Source organism: Myodes glareolus, chromosome 1, assembly GCF_982192425.1.
Source record: "Myodes glareolus chromosome 1, mMyoGla1.1, whole genome shotgun sequence".
NCBI lineage: Eukaryota > Metazoa > Chordata > Mammalia > Rodentia > Cricetidae > Myodes > Myodes glareolus.
Genome location: NC_142026.1, coordinates 22,741,694 through 22,762,864, shown reverse-complemented (window position 1 = coordinate 22,762,864; position 21,171 = coordinate 22,741,694). Strand labels below are relative to the sequence as shown.

At 39.6% G+C, this 21,171-nt stretch overlaps 1 protein-coding gene across 7 annotated transcripts in view; it reads left to right on the top strand.

Moving 5' to 3' along the window:
- Window positions 1–21,171, top strand: part of Dock10 (dedicator of cytokinesis 10) — a 261,047-nt gene that overhangs the window by 175,217 nt on the left and 64,659 nt on the right. For all 7 annotated transcript variants that reach the window (XM_085697762.2, XM_085697760.2, XM_085697753.2 and 4 more), the window contains exons 14-24: window positions 1,013–1,095; window positions 5,792–5,914; window positions 8,002–8,081; window positions 9,705–9,892; window positions 10,809–10,874; window positions 12,477–12,569; window positions 16,450–16,573; window positions 16,764–16,885; window positions 17,249–17,335; window positions 19,404–19,496; window positions 19,932–20,050. In XM_085697762.2, coding sequence (XP_085553888.2) covers window positions 1,013–1,095; window positions 5,792–5,914; window positions 8,002–8,081; window positions 9,705–9,892; window positions 10,809–10,874; window positions 12,477–12,569; window positions 16,450–16,573; window positions 16,764–16,885; window positions 17,249–17,335; window positions 19,404–19,496; window positions 19,932–20,050 — 1,178 coding nt within the window. The remainder of the gene's footprint in view (window positions 1–1,012; window positions 1,096–5,791; window positions 5,915–8,001; window positions 8,082–9,704; window positions 9,893–10,808; window positions 10,875–12,476; window positions 12,570–16,449; window positions 16,574–16,763; window positions 16,886–17,248; window positions 17,336–19,403; window positions 19,497–19,931; window positions 20,051–21,171) is intronic.

The window sequence follows — 21,171 nt, the reverse complement described above, 5'->3', positions numbered from 1 at the left end:
TAGCCCCAAAGACCAAAGGATTTATACAATAACAAAGTTAGAAGTCAGAATCGAGTGAAGTCAGTTTTCAAAAATATCAGCAAGTTGACAATGGAATAAATAGCAAAGACAATTTATTATGCATTAAATATAATAACAGTGAAGTACAGAAAGATAGACATAAGGAGCAATGTAGCCTGAATGGTAAGACCAGTGATTTTTTTTGCTTTTTTTCTTTCCATTACCTTGTTACTTAATAATCAAATTATGAATTACCTGTTTACTAAAAGATAAATGATTTAAAGTATCTATTTTCCATACAAAAGAAAGATAACAAGGAAATAACTTAAAACAAGAGAATCTGAGCATGTACAACAATTTAGACTGTAGTTTAATGTGTTCATGAATTTCTCATATCATTGTCCAGCAAACTATCTGATCAGACCACATTCAACCTGTTATCAGGTTTTGTAAATAAAACTTTATTGACATTCAATCCCACTATGCTTAGAATGTGTGAAGCCCTGGGTTTGCTCCAGCATTGAAAATGGAGGTGTTTCTTCCGCTTCCCTGTCGCTACCCCCCACTACAGCAATAGATCTGAGAAAGGTGTGACAGAGAATGCAGGGTCCATGCAGTCCTTCACAGAAAGTCTCTTGCTGAATAAATAAGAAAGCTGTGATCTGGTACCAATTGTGAATACAAACTTGATAACTTTCCATTCAAGATTTTAACTTCTCTTAGCTAGAAAGGAGGGAGGGAATACGGCAGGAAGAGAAGCAAGGTGAGTGGATAATAATTGACATTTCAAGATTAGGGGATATTTCTACACTTAAAATTTTCAAATTAACAAAGAAAGCCTAGACTTCTACAATAACTTGAACACAGAGAGCGTCATATGTAATCTGTATGCCAGTAAGAAGAGATTGTATAGAATTTCAGTAGATAATAAAATGGAAAAATAAGCATTATTATTTCACATGTACAGTTTGTAATGGACTGTCCCTAAATGATATCTTATTTTTTTCCTCAGTTTGCACAAAAAGTCCTAAAATCCAATAGGCAGTTCTGTAGCAAATTGGGAAAATACCGGATGCCATTTGCTTGGGCTGTGAGGTAAGGTTCTACTTTGCCACTAACAGAATAGAGATGTCATTACAATCTGGATCAGAAGTTATGGCTTTGAATGTTTAATGTTGCCTATTGTGTTTCAAGAAATGTTAATTATGTTGTCATCTTCATAGACGTACACTTCACAGTTTAGCTCAACAAGGCAGGTTATACTAAAGGCCCCTGAAATGCAAACAGTGGGGGCATGGCCAAACGTACTGGGGGATCTTAGGAAGTATCAAACCGAAATCATAACTTGTTCATGCATATCTGGTTTAATGAACACAGTGTTTGATCAGTCCCGAGAGCCGAATGGACATACGATAAGCAGAGATAGACCATCTTTTCCTGTACACTTCATTTGGGCATAGAGTTCTGCTCTGAACGTGAACGACCAAATGAAGCCATCGAGTTGCTCACTTATGTGTCTTTGATTTGGGTGTAGATTAGCACAGACAGTTATATCCCCAGTTGACTCTGTTGGAAAATCTGGTGTTTGGGCACAAGGAGTAGACCCTCCATTGAAAAGACGGAACCTCTGTTGAGAATGGAACTTGCTTTTCAGATCGACGGACCCATCAACTCCAAGTGTCCCTCTCAAACTCATTACATCTGCATTGCTCTAAGAATTCTTTAAATGGGGAAACCCTGGCACATACTCATCAGGAAAACAATTCAAGATCAGCAATGAACCAACTGAATGAAAAGGGTTTAATTACAGGCCTGGAACAAAACACTCCCTGAATGAATGTTGACAGCTTTATCCCAAAGGCAGTCCCTTCAACTCAAAATGCAAAGGCCAGAAGGAAGGTTGGACCTGTTGGGGATTTTTCAGTTCACACAGCTTCTGCTGAGGGACACTTTCAGAGAAAACCCACCAGTCTATGTCAGAATGCCACAGCCATCAAATTGGGGGCTGGTAGGTAGAAGAATAGAAGGATAGAAGGATACCAGCACCAGTCAGCCAGGACAGATCCCTGCTGGCTGCAAGGGCTGACATGCATTCAGACAACCTTGCAGCAACGGCAAGAGAGTCAGGTTGCCGAGCCTGGTAAGCACACCAAAGCTGGCAGGTTCAGGTCACCCCTTAATGGATCACTGAGCAAGATCCCACTCCGGGTCCAGAGTGTCTTCTGTAGAATGAGCAGAAAATACCTGTCTCATGAGCAATATGTTTTGTTAAAATCAGATTACAAGGATTTGGTATGAAAGACATCATGGATATTATTTTATCTCTCCCTTCCCACCTTTGCTTACAGAGATAACTAATGGTAAACATGAAAAACATTATATATTCATTATTATTATTATTGTTATTGAAATTCATTTTGGAGTTCATATTCATGTTCCGCAACTTCCCGTTTCTTGTAAATTTGGGTCAATGAAGAGTAGTGTGGTGGACAGAAGTATATAATGTGTCAATTATTGGCAGAATGGCCCTTAGAAGTAACACCTTGACCCTAAAATTGTCAACAAACTGTGAGGGAGACAGATGAAGCTTCTGTGGGGGTCGGAAAGTGTTATCAGTGCTTAGAAGAATTATTGCTAGGAAAAGAAAGTTAGCAAAGCCACAAGCCCTTGCTGTATTAGGGCCCAGTGAGTGGTTCAGCTGTTGGTTAATGAGCTGTATACCCCACCAAAATGATTTCAACTTATGTGAGCTTCTCCGGCAAATGAGAGGGAAAAAAATGGCTGAACATGCAGAGATTATGATCCGTTTGGGTCGTTTGGAGTATCTAGCTTCAAAAAGCACACAAACCACCCAAAGAAGCAATCCCTACCCCACCTTCCAGCGAAAACACTACTTAAGCTAAGAGGAGGCGGGACCCTCCGGAAGCTAGCTGTCACTCACGTCACTCCGGAATAGACCAGCTCCAGGACATAGGAAATACACTGTTGGTACTGCTTACTCGCCATTGGCACTGCCTTCATGCTTTGTTTTCCATCTCGCAGTTTGTTTCACAGTATAGCTGCGAGTGTACCCTAAAACATTTGACAGCAACTGTAGTCAAAACAGTAGCATCCACAGTTGCCTGGAACCAGATTTTTTACCCAGCTGCTGCAATACACACAGGTCTCTTCGCTGTGAGCGTCTAATTTGAAATGCATCGGGTATGTTCTCAGATTCGGTACCAGCTGTACTGCCACGTCTTAGCAAAAAAAATTCTCTTTTGAACAGATGCAGAACACGGACACACACAGCTATGTAGGATAATGTATAATCAACAATTCGAAAAGATTGAATTTAGAAATACGTTGAATTTAGAAATATGTCCTGCAATTAAGCTTATCCCATGTATATCACCTTCAGGGTCATAGGAACCCAAGTCCATGCCAGGATTAGCTCACAGATTATTGGACTCTGTCTCATTTTACCTTATCAATGACTACCAGACAGTGCTCAACTTCCTTCAAAATTGATCAGGGCTAAAGCACAGTTTCACTCTCATATCTGTACATCTGAAGTTGCACAATGCAGCAAGATCTGAGATTCTCATACTGACAACATCCAAACGCGTGGTGATCCACCTCCGTGTGCATCTTGCCATGACAAAGCTCCTCATAGACCCCCACTGGGTCCATCTCTCTGTCTTCTTATCGTTCTATTATTATTAGGTAATTCATTTTTATACAATTCAAACTGTCAATCAACCAAATTAATATTCTTTCTGCTTTATGAATAGTAGACAAATGTGCTACCACTGAAGTACATCTTCAGTCCTTGCAGAAATTTTTTTTTTCTAGTTTGAGATGGGGCTCTTTGTATAGCTCATTGTGGCTTTGAGTACCCGATCCTCCTGTTGTCTTTAGTACCCCAGCGCTGAGATCATAGTCATGGGCCCATGGCCTCTAACAGCCACTTTCGCCTTTCATCTGCTGTCTCCGCACACACAGAGAAATGTCTAAGACCCACAGGATGTTCTATGCCTCTGACCATAGCACTTGGGAGAGCGAGGTAGAAGGATCAAAACCAAAGCGCTCAGGCTGCAGTACACTTCATGAACGGCTATTCCAAGTAAAAGATTTCCCCAAGAAAGCTGTGGGTATGAGCTAAGTGGAGTTTACGGCTCACATAGATTATTTATACAGAAGCCATTTTTAAGTTAAATGCTTTGAAATTCTTACCACGTTTTTATGTATTTTGTGGGGTGGAGGCAGGGGACGGCATGCGCACCTGCCACAGCGCTCATGTGAAGTTCAGAGGAAAACCCACAGACAAAGGCTCTCTCTTCTACCGTGCTGACCTGAGGAACTGAACTCGGCAAGCAGGCTTGGTTGCAAGTGCCTTTTGCCTGCTGAGCTCTCTGTCTCTAGTCTTCAAGTTAGATATTTTTATTATGTTTTCCTGATGTTATTTCATTAAAATTTTATCAAGAAGAGATTATCCCCCACTCCCGTGACTGCTTAACAAGAATTGCAAAAGAACTATAAGGAGGTAATTTCACAGAGTCTAAAAATATCATTTTAATACATTTCTAGCCCATGTTCTTTTTTTTTCATGTTCCTCGACACTAAAATTTATGGTTGATATCATTTTCAAAGCTATTTTAGCTACTTTATTAAAATATTTGATTCATTTAAATGATAAAATATTCTAGTTAGGACTCTTCAACTAGGAGAAATAAAAATCCAACATTTCTCTGCTGTTGAAAAATAATTATATGTAGGCTGATTTTGGGGGGGGATGCATAATAGGTATGGGGTGGGGCTGACACCAACAAAGAGCATGTGAAGCGAATATTGCCTGGCCTCACTTCATAACTTAGACCAAAGCAATTATGTGCTTTAAGTAAGGCATTATAGCTACCACGAAGCGGGATCAAGGAAGGGAATAACATAATGTTAGCCTTATCTGATGCCAAACTCTGACTCATATTTCCTGCATTTTATCGTTATCTGTGTCCTAAAAGTTAGAACACGGGCTCATTTACAAAGATATTTTAAGAATCTCACTATCGTGCCACAGTCATAATTACAAGCTGATCCTTGTTGCACACTCATCAACCCTAATGACGCCCCCAAAAGTGTCGCGGCCCCTTCTAGGCTAGGTTAGGGCACCTTGAGGAAACAGTTAGAAAGGGGATCTTAGAAGATAGCTTAATGAGTGAAGTGCTTGCCTTGAAAACAGGAGGACCTGAGATTGAGCCACTGGATCTAGGTAAGAAACTGAACATAATGGTGTGTGACTATAGTGGTACCAAGTAGGAAGCAGGCATGGGAGGATGCCTGGAGCTTATGGACCAATCAGCCTAGCCTCTTCCGGGAGTTTCAGGCCAGTGAGAGATCTTACTTTACAGAATAAGATAGATGGAGCCTTGCATTCATGTGCGTGCGCATGCACACACACACACACACACACACACACACACACACACACACACGTGCACACACACAAATTAATATATTTCTTTTCAACTTCCCTAATATTCCGAAATTTTGATATGCTATTAAATGTGAGACTACATAAAAACAGTTGTAACAGGAACTATTCCCACTTTAGATAAATAGTTGAAAATGAGAAATATGACAAAAATGTGGTGTTTGTAAATGAAAACTCTAAGAATTGGTGTCTTTTTATTTTGATGAGTCCCTTGAGTTCTTTCAATTATGAATTAAAATGATCATTAATTTTCCTCCTTAAAAACACAATTTCTTAAACAGTAGCCAACTATAAACCTGAGTAAACATTATTTTCCTCCAGATCTGTATTTAAGGACAACCAGGGAAATGTGGACAGAGACTCAAGATTCTCACCATTGTATAGACAAGAAAGTAGCAAGATTTCAGCTGAGGACCTGCTTAAACTGGTATCAGACTACAGGAGGTAAGATATTCTCAGTGCCCCTGTAAGCAACCAACACTGATTTCTTCTCTCTCCTTAACACCTGATGCTGAGTCTCAATTGTCCAGACATCTCCAGAAACCGATGGTTATCCAGTTACTTCCTTTCTGTCCAAATCGTGGTGCCTTAAGGATCAGTTTGCCAGAACTGTGCAGATTTGTGATATGTCAGACTGTGTCATTCACCTATAGTTTTGTGACAACCCAACCCCACAATTCAGTATCTAGAAATAGCAGTGTTTGTGGTACTCCCAATTCTGCGGTTTCAGTTTGTCTCTCCCATGCATGATATTGGCTGGGAGAGGCCAGCTGGGACTGGACAATCCACTTCTTCCCCACAGGAGCTTCTTTCTTGAGATACGTAGAAGCCCTTATTATAGTATTTCTCTTACACTATTAGCCTCTAATACACAGAGAGCTCTTGTACTCCTTAGCCTCGAATAATGGTTCTATTTCTCCTACCTAAGAAGCAACAGCCCCTTATCAACTAATTTTGTATACCCTTCAAAAATATTATGGTACATTTAAAGTATAGCCAATACCTTCCATAGCATCTGTAAATTATTTGCATCTATTGAAATAGATCTATTATCATCATCATTAAGGAAGTTTTTTGACTACATAATTAGAATGATAAGTAAACTCTTAGGCAAGAACCTATACTAAGCTTAGTTCTTTGTAGTCCAGGCAGAGTACTGGTAACATAAGAGACCTTTCTGCCCTTCGCTCATCCAACATCATGGTCAAAACTTGCACCCAGACCTTCCCAAGGCTCCTCGGGCCACCATGAGAAAATAAGAAGGACTTTTCCTTTTGCCTTTTTGGCAGTCTCTTAAGATTTAAATAGCTGTAATGATGAGCAGAATAGAACATGCAAAGACTTGGGGATAAACTGATACAACAAAGACCAAAACAAACCCTGACACACCTTATGCTGTCAGGGAATAGGAAGAAATTATTAATGGTATGTGAGGGGCACCTAGAATAGATAGTGCACTACTGACATTAAATTAAAACTGATTTCCTCCTGGGGACCAATTTCCATGGTAGAAAGTTGCCATTGCTAACCTCAACCCATCAATGCACTGAACATGGAGCTGGGAAGAGAGGTAAAAGTTTGAGGCTCAAATAATCTTATGGTTCAAGGCCAGCCTGGTCTACAGAGTGAGTTCCAGGACAGCCAGACTGTTACATAAAGAAATCCTGTCTCAAAAAAAACAACCATAATAATAGTCATCATCATCATACGAGGTGTGCATGAGTTATTTCTTCAACTGCTGTGGCCAAATATTTGACAAAAGCAGATTAAAAAAAAAAAAAAGAGGGATCACTTTGTGTTTTGCTCTCAGGGGATATAGTTCTCCGTGGTAGAGAAGACCTAGTAGTAGGTGACATTGCTTCTGTGGTCAGGAAACAGTGAACAGGGACCAGAGCTGGGTTGTAAAACTCTAATGCCTGCCCCCAGTCACCGACTTTCTCCAGCACGACGCCACCTCCTGAAGGTTCTTCAACCTTCAAAGAATGTGCTAGCTGGAAGCAGGGAAGGAAACAGACCTCCAGAGACAAAGAGTGAACTTGTGTGATAATAAGAGAAGAGCCTATATACCTGTAGAGGTAGTCAGTTCTTTGCTATGGAATCTAAGGGTGAATGCAAACTCTTAGCATCTGTAGCAAAAACTAACTTTGTTCTTAAATATTCTCAAAACTCACGTTGATAGTGAAATGCTTAAGCAAGTTCAAATGAGTCTTGTTGACAAGACCATAATAATAATTTACTGTTATATTCATCTGGTCATGTGTATAAGTGAAGTCAGAGAAAATAGTTTAAGGTATTAGCAGCATATCTGTAACTTGACTCCTCCCTGATTTTTGTTTTAATTTACACTAGCATATATTTTACAGGAATTAAACTATCCAAAAAGATCAATATACTGTTACTCCTTAACCTTCTCAAAGCTCAAAATTATAGTGTAAGATGGGGTTTTCTTTGAAAATGAAAATAATACAGTGTGTGTGTGTGTGTGTGTGTGTGTGTGTGTGTGTGTGTGTGTGTGTGATGTCCTTTCACAGAGCTGACCGGACAAGCAAAATGCAGACCATCCCTGGAAGCCTGGATATTATTGTGGACAACATCCCCTTGGAGCAGCCAAGTATGATGCCAATGTCATTGATGTCATGGTCCATTTAGAGACTTCTGAGCATCTTGTGGGAGGTTATTTGGTTGTTTGGTTAGTTTGTTGGTTAACTAGTTAAACACAAAATTTGGGTTGCTTGGGGATTTTGTCTTCCAAATTGGAAAGGAATTCATTATACTATAGGAATATGGGACTTATTTGTCCATTGAGACAGACAATGAATTCATAACAGAAACTATACCCTGGATAGCTTAACTATCATCTTTTCTACAAATGTGGATTTAATACCCGGCAAGATATTAAATTATTCACATAATCCTTAAAGCCCTGGAATGTTATGAGGAAAGTCAGGCTTAAGTAAATGAATAGCCAAGAGTGAGAGAATTCATATTCCATTTAGTTTCCCTGACTCTACTGTAGACTAGTTCTGCCATACTGCACTGACAACAAATTACTTTGAGGATGGGGCACAGCCACCTATGTGTCTGAAATGTTATTACAAAGAATGTTTACCTTATTTGGAACATGATAAAAGCCCCTGCTTTTACTGACCAAAGAATGAGGGTTTCCAAATACAGAATCAAGGTTTCCTATAATAAATGATGACCAGGAGGAGACGATAGACAGGGAATAGTAGGATGCCCATCTCTCCTGAGAAGTTTCCACAAATCATTTTAATATAAATTATAATGAGAATTCTAACATAAGTTCCAATCCTGAATCATTTTCACACTGGTTGACGGGAAATAGCAGTGGACAAATTAAGCCATTACCTCTATGTGATTTAGGGAGCAAGGCTTTATTGCTACAGAAAAGACAACGTAATAGAAAGCCAAATGCTCTCTTGTAAAGAATGGTAGAGTGATAGAGAAACTTGAGACTATAACAAAAATATTATAATTGACTCCTAATTAAAAAATAGAATTGCCATATGATTCCCAAATATGTATAGCCAATCTCTTTGTTTTATCTGAGTCCAGGAAGGTTCTTTGTAGAAAAAAACAGCAGGTCTCTTTCTGTTTCAACAGGACATCTCCCTCCTTCAAACAGTGGAATGACAGAAGTTTTGACTTACACATTCCTAGCCATCTCTTCTTTATTTTTTTCTTAGGCAATTTTTTCCTTAGGCTAACTACAAGGTTAGATTTTTTTAAAGGTGGTAAAAATTTAAGAGAAAGAAAAGTAACAAATACTGTACAGAGGGCTTTAGGCTTTTGCTGTAAAAATCATTCCGTGTATGAAAAGTTAGTTAATTCATCTGTTAGTCCCACTAATAGACACACTGAATAATTTGATCCTGATATACAATAATATATGTCTTTTATTTATAATAGCATGTGACAGTCGGTGGGTTATGCCTTATCTTATACAATCTACCTATTCTATACACATGAATATATACAGTATATTCTATATACAAGAAACATTATAAAAAATTATAAATCCATCTCAAATATTTGCTATGTTTCTTAGACATGAATTTTAATACTAAATATATAACTTTATCATGCCCAGTGCCCCCACTTTTATTCTCTTAAGATTTCTATTTTAAGCAGATTCATGTTAAAATATGTTAAATGTTGCTCGTTTTAGAAGACCCATATTCAATGACAAACTCTTATTTTCTGATTTCTTAAGACTGTGTAACATCGTCCTTTATCCCTGTCAAGCCTTTCAACGTGATGTCTCAGTCAGAACCTACAGTGGAGGTGGAAGAATTTATTTATGATTCAACAAAGTATTGCCGTCCATACAGAGTATACAAAAATCAAATTTATGTCTACCCCAAGCACCTCAAGTATGATAGCCAGAAATGCTTCAACAAGGTATGACACACATTTCCGAGGTCTTAACGTCTCAGTTCGCTGTATATAGATCACACAAGATGGTTCTTAAAAGAGCCACTTCAAATAACTCTGAGTCAAGACTTGAAGAAAGTGTTTAGCCAAGGGTGGGTTCATCCTAGAATTCACTTTAGGATTATTCAAAGACAAATGCATTTTTCAGCATCTTGAAATGTTACAAAAAAGGTATCTGTAGACAGATTTTTATTTGGGCCACTAGCTCACAAAAAAGGACACTGAGACTTTTTATTAATTATGAAAGCTCTGCCTACAGCTGCCTGCCACCAGCTCTTATAACTTAACTTAACCCATTTGCATTCATCTACATGCTACCACATAACTCGTGGCTTTTATCTCTCCTCCTGTGTGCCTTGCTCCCTCTCCAACTGGCTGGTGACTCCACCTTTCTTCTTCCCCAGACTTCTCTATCCCCAGAAGTCCTGCCTAACCTCTTCCTACCTAGCTCTTGCCATTCAACTCTTTATTAAACCAATCACCATGACACATATTCACACAGTGTAAAGGAATATTCCAAAGCAGTTATTTTATAATTGTTCATCTCTGAATTGTTTGAAGATGCATGGTTGTGTAATACATTAATAATCCTTTTTAAAATCAGCCTAACATAAATTTGATCTAGGCCATTATTTTGAAGTTTCTTATAATACTCTGAAAATAACATGCTTAGTTCTGTACGTGAGCTTTATTGTTTCCTTTAAAAAATGTCTCCAGAACCTGCTGTTTCTGGGGACCATGGATAATGTCACAAGGCAACGCTGGTTATTCTACATTTTTTCCAGATTTAATTAGAAGCTACTTATTTTAGGCCCTTGTATTGTTTGGGGTGTTATTTAAGAGGAAATTACCATCTCCATTTTTACCCTCACTATAATTTCAGGCACGAAATATAACTGTGTGCATTGAATTCAAAAACTCTGATGAAGATGGTGCCAAGCCCATGAAGGTGAGTCAAATCACTTGGGGACTCAGCATGAGTGGGAAAGCAGGCACCTTGGTCCTTTACACCACTGGGGGAGCTTTGTATGAGTATGGTGAATGAAGAGCAATTTCAGGCATTTGTTTAAGATCTCCTGAAATCGTATACAGTTCAACAGCCATCACTAATGCCATCTATCAGAACTGCTAGTCTCCCACAGCTCTTCACCTCATGATTTGGAGAAAGGGAAGTCATTATAATGCAAAATTACTACAATAATTCCCTGTGAAAAGTCTGTCTTGTGCACAAACTAGTCCACCTCTTGATCCAACATGCTTGGCTTGTAGCAGTACATCCAGCTTGCCTTTATACTGTCTTCACATAAAAGATACTATACACAGGCCTATTGGTTAACACAGGGTGTCCCTGGAGAGCTCATATTTATGAACGGGACAGTAGGCTAATGCAAGGTGTCTCCATAGAGCTCACATTTGTTGAGCCAAGTGCCTAAGGGACTAGAAAATGATTCTGAAGAAACAGTCTACATTGCTGATCACCTGAGTTAATAATACCACTCTTCAGACCTATAAAACTTAAACTGGGCTGCCTTTTTAGTGTTCATATGTGATATGTTCTGTTTTTAAGAGTTAACATAACAAAAAGATAGCCTGTAAAAATAAACAGGAAATCTACTTTTACTGAGACTGTGGTCAAATCTTCTAGGTTGATAATGTCTCACTAACCCTGCCATTGCCCCAGGCTATTCCTCATAATACCATCAGGTATAAATAATACTCTGATGATGCTAGCAGGAAATGTGTAGTCTTATTCCAAAGAGTGCGCATGAACTTAAGAATGAGCTGACTCATCTAGGATAGAGAGGCATTCTTCTGTGTAATCTTGAACCACTGTGAGCATCCATACAGACGGAGCTTTTCACAGAATTAGTATCAGGAGTGGAAAGTTAGCATGTGACATCATGGACAATGTCTGGGTAGGAATCACAGTAGCCCCCCCCTCCAAGGGGGATGAACTAGGAAGGAAGGGCAACAGCTACTGTGTGGGCTTCCTGCTTCATTGCCTTATTAACCTCATACAGAGACATGGGGCGCCCCATGATATAAGACTAGATATAAGATGAGAAGAGAGATCATGAGCTCCAGGCATCTGTGCCCTCTCACCTGTGTGAGTCATGAAGGCCTAGCCAGTCCTCCGGCCTGATAAGAGGTTAGGATATAATATCAAAAGCTGAGTCTGTCCTGCTACCTCACCTTCATGGGTAGGCATTGGTTGGCATGGAACTGGGGACCAGCCAAGCCTGAGGACCTTAACTCTATCAGAAAGTCATCCTTCAGGGGTCTATCTTGAACACTAACTCATATTTATGGCAATCAAAAGTCGTACAGTGAGTTGGTTCAGTGTTCAACTCGTGGGCCATACCTCTAAGATGCATAAAGGCCTTTAGCTGTTCTTTGATGCCCTATTACACAGTGCACACAGAACAATGGGCCAAGGAAGTCCAAAGTCAGCTGGATGTCATCCTAGGAAACCAATCCCAGTGTGCACTGGAATTGGCCCTTTTCACCTTTTCAGACACTCATTCTGTTCCCCTCCTCATTTTCTGAACAGTGTATTTACGGAAAACCTGGAGGGCCGCTCTTCACGTCAGCTGCCTACACAGCTGTCCTGCACCATTCTCAAAATCCAGATTTCTCTGACGAGGTAAGGACCAGACCCCACAGCCTCCGCCTGAGACTCATGGGTGAAAAGGTCAGGGAAATCTTGTCTAGACTACATCTCAGATTGAAGACCATTGCGTACAGCTCCCGAGGCTCTACAGTGACACTGACTGAAGTGACTCTGACTGGTGATAGTCCAGGTGTATGCTACAAATTCCTACAGTTGAGCTCAGGGCTGAGCTTCAAAAAAGAAGATAAAAAAGATAGCTTTATTTTATCATTTTTTTTCAAATGAGACTGTTTTTTTTTCCATTTATTTTGTGGGTGGTTTTGGTAAAGATTGTATTAGATAGCTTCACCAGTCAGTACATATGTGTTAGCAGGATATCTAGATGTTATGAGTCAACACTATTGCTCACACCTGCATGAACTTCACTGGGCTCAGTCCCCTCCTCTCACAGTTAGAAGTGTGACCTGTTGTCCTCCAAAGCTCTGAGAATCCAGCACTCCTGTTATATAGATGAGGGCACTGGTTTGAGTAACGTTGCCAGGGTCGTCCAGCTACTAAGTGACAGTCAGCATTCACACCAGGCCACATAGCCCTAGAGAGAAGCTTTCCCACTTGCCATAACTCATAAGAAGCATCACTGGGCTAGTGGTAAATGGCTACACACATATTAGCTATGTTATAAACAGCCTGAGACAAGTTTCAGTGATTAGATCCAGCTTCTAACCCTAAGACAAACCAAACTACTACAGACAGCGAGGATTTTATATGAGTTCCTTTATTGACGCCATAACAAATTAGCACCCTTTAGTTACTTAAAATAATACACACCGTTTACAGCTTTGGTGGTTAGAAGTCTGAATTGGCTATCATGTGGCTGAAATAATGGTGTCAGTGAGGTAGGATGTCTCCAGAAATGTCTAGAGGAAGATCTGTTTCCTTACCTCTTGCAGCCTCTAAACTTCACCTCACGACTTGGTTTGTGACTCTTCTCCCATCTACCTTTTATAAGGACAGGCATAGGGCTGGAAATGTAACTCAGTTAATGAAGTGTTCACCTAGCGTACCTCAGGTCCTGGGTCCTAGTCCTAGCACCATGTACAAACGTGTGTGGTGATGGGAAGTAAGGGCAGAAACATCCTAGAGTTAAGATAATTTTTTGCTATCTGGAGAGTGTGAGACCAGGGTGAGCACATGGATCATTTCTGAAAAGGAAGGAAAAGAAAGGGAGGAAGGAATGACGACAAGAAAGAAAGAGTCTCATCGTGACCCCCATTGTACCCTCTTGTCATATCTGATATAATCCCAACATTCTCACCTTAATCACATCTTTGAAAGTCCCTTGTGGCTTGCACAGTCATATATATATTCATGGGTTCTGGGTTTTAGAACACAGAGTCATCTTTAGGAGCCATCTCTGTCCACCACCCATGTGACATAGTTGTCATTTTCCAACTAAATAACAGAATCCCCTGACTTTACCTCCTACTCCCATGTCTATTTAATCCTCTTATTTTCCTCCATCAATCCAGGTAAGAAGACTTTAAAAAAAAAAAAGGACAAGGACAAGCTAAGGAAAAGAGTTATTATCACATTACAGAATATCTGCCATATTGATTGACCTTCTGACATAACACATGTGAAAGATGCATTTTTTTTGTAGGTGTAAGAATTTCATAAATTAGTGCTCTCAGTGTCTCAACGCTGCTGCGTCTGGCTTTTAATCTTGCTCATTTTCTTATATTTCCTGGAATCTCCTAAGACCTTTTCCACATGGCATGTAGATTATGAATCCCTTAGTGGTCTTTGCAGCACAGATTTAATACTAGGGTTTGATTTCCTCGACTACAGGAAGAACGATTGCACTAACTTTAAAATAGATATAAATTATCCAATGCATTGTTATAACAAAATGGAAGTATTTGCAGGACTTTTAAGTCAGGGACTGTGAAGGCTAATTTTATGTCAACTCCACACAAACTAGAGCCATTTTAGGAGAGATCCTTAATTGAGAAAATGCCCCACCCGATTTACCTGTGGGAAAGGCTGTGGTATATTTTTTGTTGTTGTTGTTGAATGATTTTGGAGAATCCAGATCACTGTGGACAGGGCTCCCCCTGGGCTGGTGGCTCCAAATGCTTTAAGAAAGCAGTCTGAACAAGCCAGGAAGAGAAGTCAGCAAACAGAACTACACTGGGCCTTCTGCTTCGGTTCTTGTCACCAGGTTCTTGCCCTGCTTGAGTTCTTGTCTGACTTCCTTTGAAAATGGACCATAACATGGAACTGTAAGCTTAAATAAACCCATCCCTCCCCAAGTTGTTTTTCGTCATATTTAGTCACAGCAATAGAAGCCTTAAGACAAGGATGCTTTCATTACCATTTAGTTCATTGAAATTCTCGAATACTTGGTGCATTGCTATATAATCTTGAAGTGGGCTAAGAAGAAATTTTCTTGTGCTCTGCTTATTATTATGGATTTTGAAATATATATTGGATTTTGTAAATAGGTTAGTGTACTGTTGTATAAACAGTGCATAAGCTTGTAACCCATCAAAATCCAGGGATCTTCAAAATGTATCACAAATCAGACTTATCTGGAAGACTCATTGAAACAGAATACTCAGATTCAAATATTCAACATGTCTGAGTTAGGCCTGAGATTTTATGGTTCCCAGATAACACTGATGCTACCATTTCAGGGACCACACTGTGAAATCTAACAGTCCTAAGCCCTTTTTTAAACAGAATAACGATAAACCAGAAGATGCACAAGACATCTAATTAATAATCTATGGGCTTTATTAACTCCTTGACTTGACTGTTCTCAGAGCAACTTAGTGACTCATATAAAGCTAAGTGCAGGTTACCAGGACAGGCTCCTGGAATCCTGGTATACAGGGGTCATCGGAAACCCCATGTTACTAACTCTACCATCTCTTGCTCACTCAGAGCCCCCAGTATCTCTGACCTTGTGTCCCACCCCTGTAGTGTCCCTATCATAAGACAATGAGGAAATTAAATGCATGTGACAGAGCTTTGAAACCTAATTTAAAACATGATATGAAATGTAGGTGGTTATTTCAAACTATTTCTATGGGGTAAATAACCTATCTCACTTTTATTGTTTTATATTTATGTTTAATCAGAGGCATCATTAGTATAGCTTCATTAAATAACTCCTTACTGGCTGTGATAAAAGTCATTTCATATGTTTGTGTTGTATTTTAGAGAGACAGAAGCCAGGCTTCCAGTTCCCTTGTTTACAGCCACAGTTCTCAGTGATGTGCACATGAGTCGCCTGGGTACCTTATTAAAAAGGCACATTCAGATTTTGTGGCACTAAGTTTTGAACGGCTAACAAGTGTTCATTTAATACCCATGCCCATGAGCATACTCAGGAGGCCAGGAGTTACAGTTTTACCTTGTTTGTTTGTTTGTTTGTTTGTTTACTAGCTTGCTTATTTATTTTGTTTTTGTTTTTTCAAGACAGAGTTTCTCTGTGTAGCTTTGGAGCTTGTCCTGGAACTCGCTCTGCAGACCAGACTGGTCTCAAACTCACAGAGATCCACCTGCCTCTGCTTTCCGAGTGCTGGGATTAAAGGTGTATGCCACCACTGCCGGATTACGGTAGTTCTTTAATGTTTATAGTTCTGTTGGTGAATGGGTGTTTTTGAATATGTGTGCTTAATCGATACTCTGGAAGCATAAATCATGTGATGAGAGATACTACATAATCTAAACTGTCATCTACCACAATAAGATATCAAAATAACATATTAATACATTACAGCCAGCAAATTGAATATTTGTTGAGGGTTCTTTCATTTTGACTACACACAGACCTAAATTTCACTCCTGTGCTGACGTTAAGCAAATGATTTTAATCTCAATCCACATGTGATGTCTTTCGCTGCAGGTGAAAATTGAGCTCCCAACACAGCTCCATGAAAAGCACCACCTTCTCTTTTCTTTTTATCACATCACGTGCGACATCAATGCTAAAGCTAACGCCAAAAAGAAAGAGTCCCTGGAGACATCAGGTACTTACAAGAAGTGACCCGAAACAGGTCAACGTGACATATGTCTAACTTGAGTTGGAGACCATTTTGGAAAGATATGATTTATTGGTTCTAAAATGAAGTTGCTGTTTTTTTAGTGACAAGTGGTACATTTGTACTTCTTAGCACAGAGGTTTGTGTTCAGAACCTTCTCCATGTTGCTTCTTTGCAGTGGGATATGCGTGGCTTCCTCTGATGAAACATGATCAAATAGCTTCTCAGGAGTACAATATTCCGATAACAACCACCCTGCCTCCTAATTATTTAAGCATTCAAGATTCTGCAAGTGGAAAGGTATTGAATAGTGCATAATTTACAAGAATTTTTTTTTGAAAAATCAGCTATGAAACAAGGCTATCCTTTTTTTCTCTGTTATTTAAACTAGCATGACAGTGTGTGTGTTCAGTGCAATTTTATGAAGTTAACTTACAATAATCCTACTCTTATTTTATTGTGGCCACTAAAAATGAACCATTAAAAAATGGCTCTAAGAAAATATGTCAGACCCATCGCCAAATCTTCCAAATGAATTTGCACATTCTCCCATCTCTAGAGTGGTGTGGCAATAGTGACTCAGAACAGCAAATTAACATAAGCTAAATGACTTGATTCCCTTACCTCATTTTGTCGGTGATGGTAGCAAACTCTTTCTTGCAGCATGTTGGAAGTGACGTTAAATGGGTGGATGGTGGCAAGCCACTTTTCAAAGTGTCAACATTCGTTGTATCAACAGTCAACACTCAGGTGAGTACCATGTCCTGCAATGGAGACTATGATGGGAAATAGGATGCTGACTCCTGCGTGTGGAGGGAGAAACACATCAGGTCATGAGTTGTCAAATGGGCAGGCGGCTGAACCTGTCCAGAAAAATGCTTAAAGTGTAATTTTCACCTCTTCAGATAGACAAAGTGCCCTAACTCCTTAAGTCATAAAACTTGAGGCCAAAATTCATGTCTTTAGAACATGGCCATTCACTCATGATATGATTTCCTCCTACTTACAGCACCCAGATCTAGAACCTGTTCAATGGCAAAAAAAAAAAAATACTTTTGATGTTTACCACAAAACTAAGTCTAATTCCCATGCCTACCCAGGACCATGAGATAGACAGGACTTCACTGAAAAGTCACTTTGGTCAGCTGCTGGCTTGGTTGCTGAACAAGTCACTTTAACTTCTGTGGTTCCTAAGGCCTCATCAGAAAAATGCTATACATAAAATATCACTACTTAAGCTTGTGATGGAGAGCAAAGTAAGAAAATTCACGTGAAAGTAATTCATGAGCTACCACGTGCTGTCTACACATTCATAACTGTTCAACTGTAAGCTTATTCTTTCTGTTGTGAGGCAGCTTTTTCTGTTTCATACTGTTTTATATCAATCACATATTTGATTCCTAAGGATGATTAAATAATCCAGGAACCACATAGAGATAAGCACATAGATATTACAGATAAAGATTCATAGATAGGTTTTTAAAATGAACAAAGTTCAATGTTTCAAGGATACTTTCATCCTCATCCTTAGTCCTGGGTACCACAACTAATTACCCCACCTCACCTTGCTTGCCAAGGTCCAAGGCTTCCCCACACTGTGGTTTCCAACTCATACTCCATTTCCCAAGATGCTTTGGGTACTTGCCTTTCCTCAGCCAGGTAGGAAGGCACCTGTCTTCTCTTCCTGCCTTCTGCTCATCAATCTGGTTGACTCAGCCTGATCATGCCAATATTAGATCCACTGTCACTTCTCCTAAGTCTTCCTGGTTCCCTGAACCTGCAGACGGTGCTGCGCTGTCCTGTAACCAGATGGCATCTTGTTTCTATTGTGACGCGCTTCACAAGTTGTAAATTAACAGGTGCATGTGGAAGCACGTTGTCATGGTGAACAGTCCACAGGTGAAGTGATCCTGTCCATCCTGCATCCTATTCGTCCTGCCTTGCTTCTGTCGAAAAGGCCTACCAGGGGCCTGACACACAGCCAGCTTCCACTAAATAATAACTAACTGAACAAATATATGGAGACATATCTAAGAGGAAAACAATTGTCTCTAATTAAGAAATAAATGATAAATAGGAAATGAAAGCATTCCACACCCAAATGCCAGTGTAAAGAAAACCCATGCCAGATGCCCATCTAGAATTTACTGCAAAAGAAACATCACAAATATGTTCTCAAAAGTCAAATTTTCTTTCACTTGATTGAAAGAAAAAATCGGTTGATACATAACTTAGAAGTTGGAGAAATTCCAAGCAGATTTCAACAGATCAAAATCAAGATGCCTTGGGATCTATACATATCACACTTTTTGTTGTGTCCTGATAGGGGCTGATACGGACACATTAAACCTGGAAATGTCACTAGGCATGTCAAAGACAGCATGGTGCCCTGTGCATCATAGACTATGTAAGAGAGATTTCTAAAGATCTCTGGAACGTGGACTGGAGAAACTAGGAACATTGAAAACAGGGAAGAAAGAGGGGGAGGGATGGAAGAATAAAAGGATGGAGGGGGAAAAGAGAGAAAGACAGAGAGGCAGGTAAAGGAGGGAGGGAAGAAAAGAAAGAAGGGAAGCAGGCAGCCAGGGGATGTCATTCTCCAGTCAGGACCAGAGGAATAAGAGAACTGAGTATGAAATGTACGGGCATCATCATCCAGAGCGCCGTAGTCACTTGGGGGCCTTCAGTTGACCTCTCTGTCAACAGGGGAAACAAGGCTTTAAGTCTAATTTCTTGGGGAATTGTGCTTAGAAGTGCTTGCCGCCCTCACTCTGAGTCTGTGCGTCACCACAAATAAACACTTCTGTTGCCTTTGCAGGACCCACATGTGAATGCGTTTTTCCATCAGTGCCAAAAAAGAGAAAAAGACATGTCTCAGTCACCTACCTCGGGTTTTGTCCTTGCTTGTAAGGTAACATGACATGCAGATTGAATGGTTTGTGGGATAGAAACTGGCAAAGAAAACCTATTTCCCACCGAAGGGCAAACCAAGAGGTAAAGATTATTAAGGATTTTTAAAAAACCTTATCCTTACAAGTCAGAAAGCCAATGAGTTTTACTTCATTCTTCTACGTGATTCTGTATGAACAGAAAGGAGAGAAGGCAAAGATCAGTTTTTTATCCAAAACAAAAGTAATTGAAAATTAGAATGTGTTTACCATTGCTAATTAAGCACAATCCTTTCAACATAACCTATACCTTCTGCCACAGCGAAGAAGGTAAATGAGTGGTCAGATAAAGGCAAGCTATGGTGATCACGTGATTATGTCATAGTCCTGAGAACTGCAGACTGTGTTGAACGACTTCCTGCCTGTTCATTTGTGTTTTCCCTATCAATTCACTGCAGAACTTACTAAATGTGGACAAGATCCACTCGATCATGAGCTTCCTGCCCATCATCCTGAATCAGCTCTTCAAAATTCTAGTGCAGAACGAGGAAGATGAAATCAGTGCAACCGTCACCAGGTATCCATAGCAACACTGGGGGCCCAGACTGTGCAACCTTTGATCAGGCAGAATCCTGATGCAATGATTCTCACCATCCGTATTTGTGTACGTTTCATGTGAACATACCTTTCAGATTTAAACACTTCTCACCCTCAAGTCCTTGTTTCCAGATCCTTGACTATTATCATTAGCAGAATGCTAGGTTTTTTTTTTCTTCTGTGTTTTAAACATTTTGTTTTGAGATAACTGTAGATTCATAAGCAGTTAAAATGGATAATTTGGAGAAAATAAGTGTCTTCACTACTTAGTCTCCCCCACTGTCAGCACACACACACACACACACACACACACACACACACACACCTGTGTATATATGAAATTATACAGTGTGCAATCACTTGGCATTAGCTTTCTCACACATCACAATTCTCTGAAGATCTACCCAAGCTACCCACCTGTGAGTAGGTGACTTCTTCTCATGAATGAAAAGTGTTCTATGACATGAATTGTACCACAGAAGAATTCATTTGTTGAAAGACATCTGAATTTTCCCATTTGGGGCTATAACAAATAAAGTCACTATAAATATTCTTATATAAATTCTATGTAAATGTAGCTCTCATGCTTTACTTCTGGCAGGGATCCACAGTAACGCAATGACTACACAATTCATTGGTTGATCATTAGAATATGTTTTAGAACCTGCTAGAACGTTTACCAGAATAGTTGTATCATAGTTTCATAGTCCCACAAAAGTTTTTGTCTGTGTTTTTGTTTTATGAGAAAGGGTTTCTCTGTGTAACAGCCCCATTTGCCCGGGAACTAGCTCTTATAGACCAGGCTGGCCTCAAACTCATGGAGATCTGTCAGCCTCTGCCTTCCAAGTGCTGGGATTAAAGGCGTGCGCCACCACTGCCCGACTGCATCATTTTCTTTCTTTTGTGTTAAATTTGATCACACCAATATCACTAATAAGTCTAGTAATGAATTCAGAATTCTGCATTTCTGTTATTTTGAATTAATAATTTGATCATATATTTGTTTTTTATTTCAAAAATAGCCATAGCAGTATTTTTTAAAAAAATCACAGCCAGCATTGAAATGTTGACTGTATCTTCCTTGCTCAAAGGCATATTATT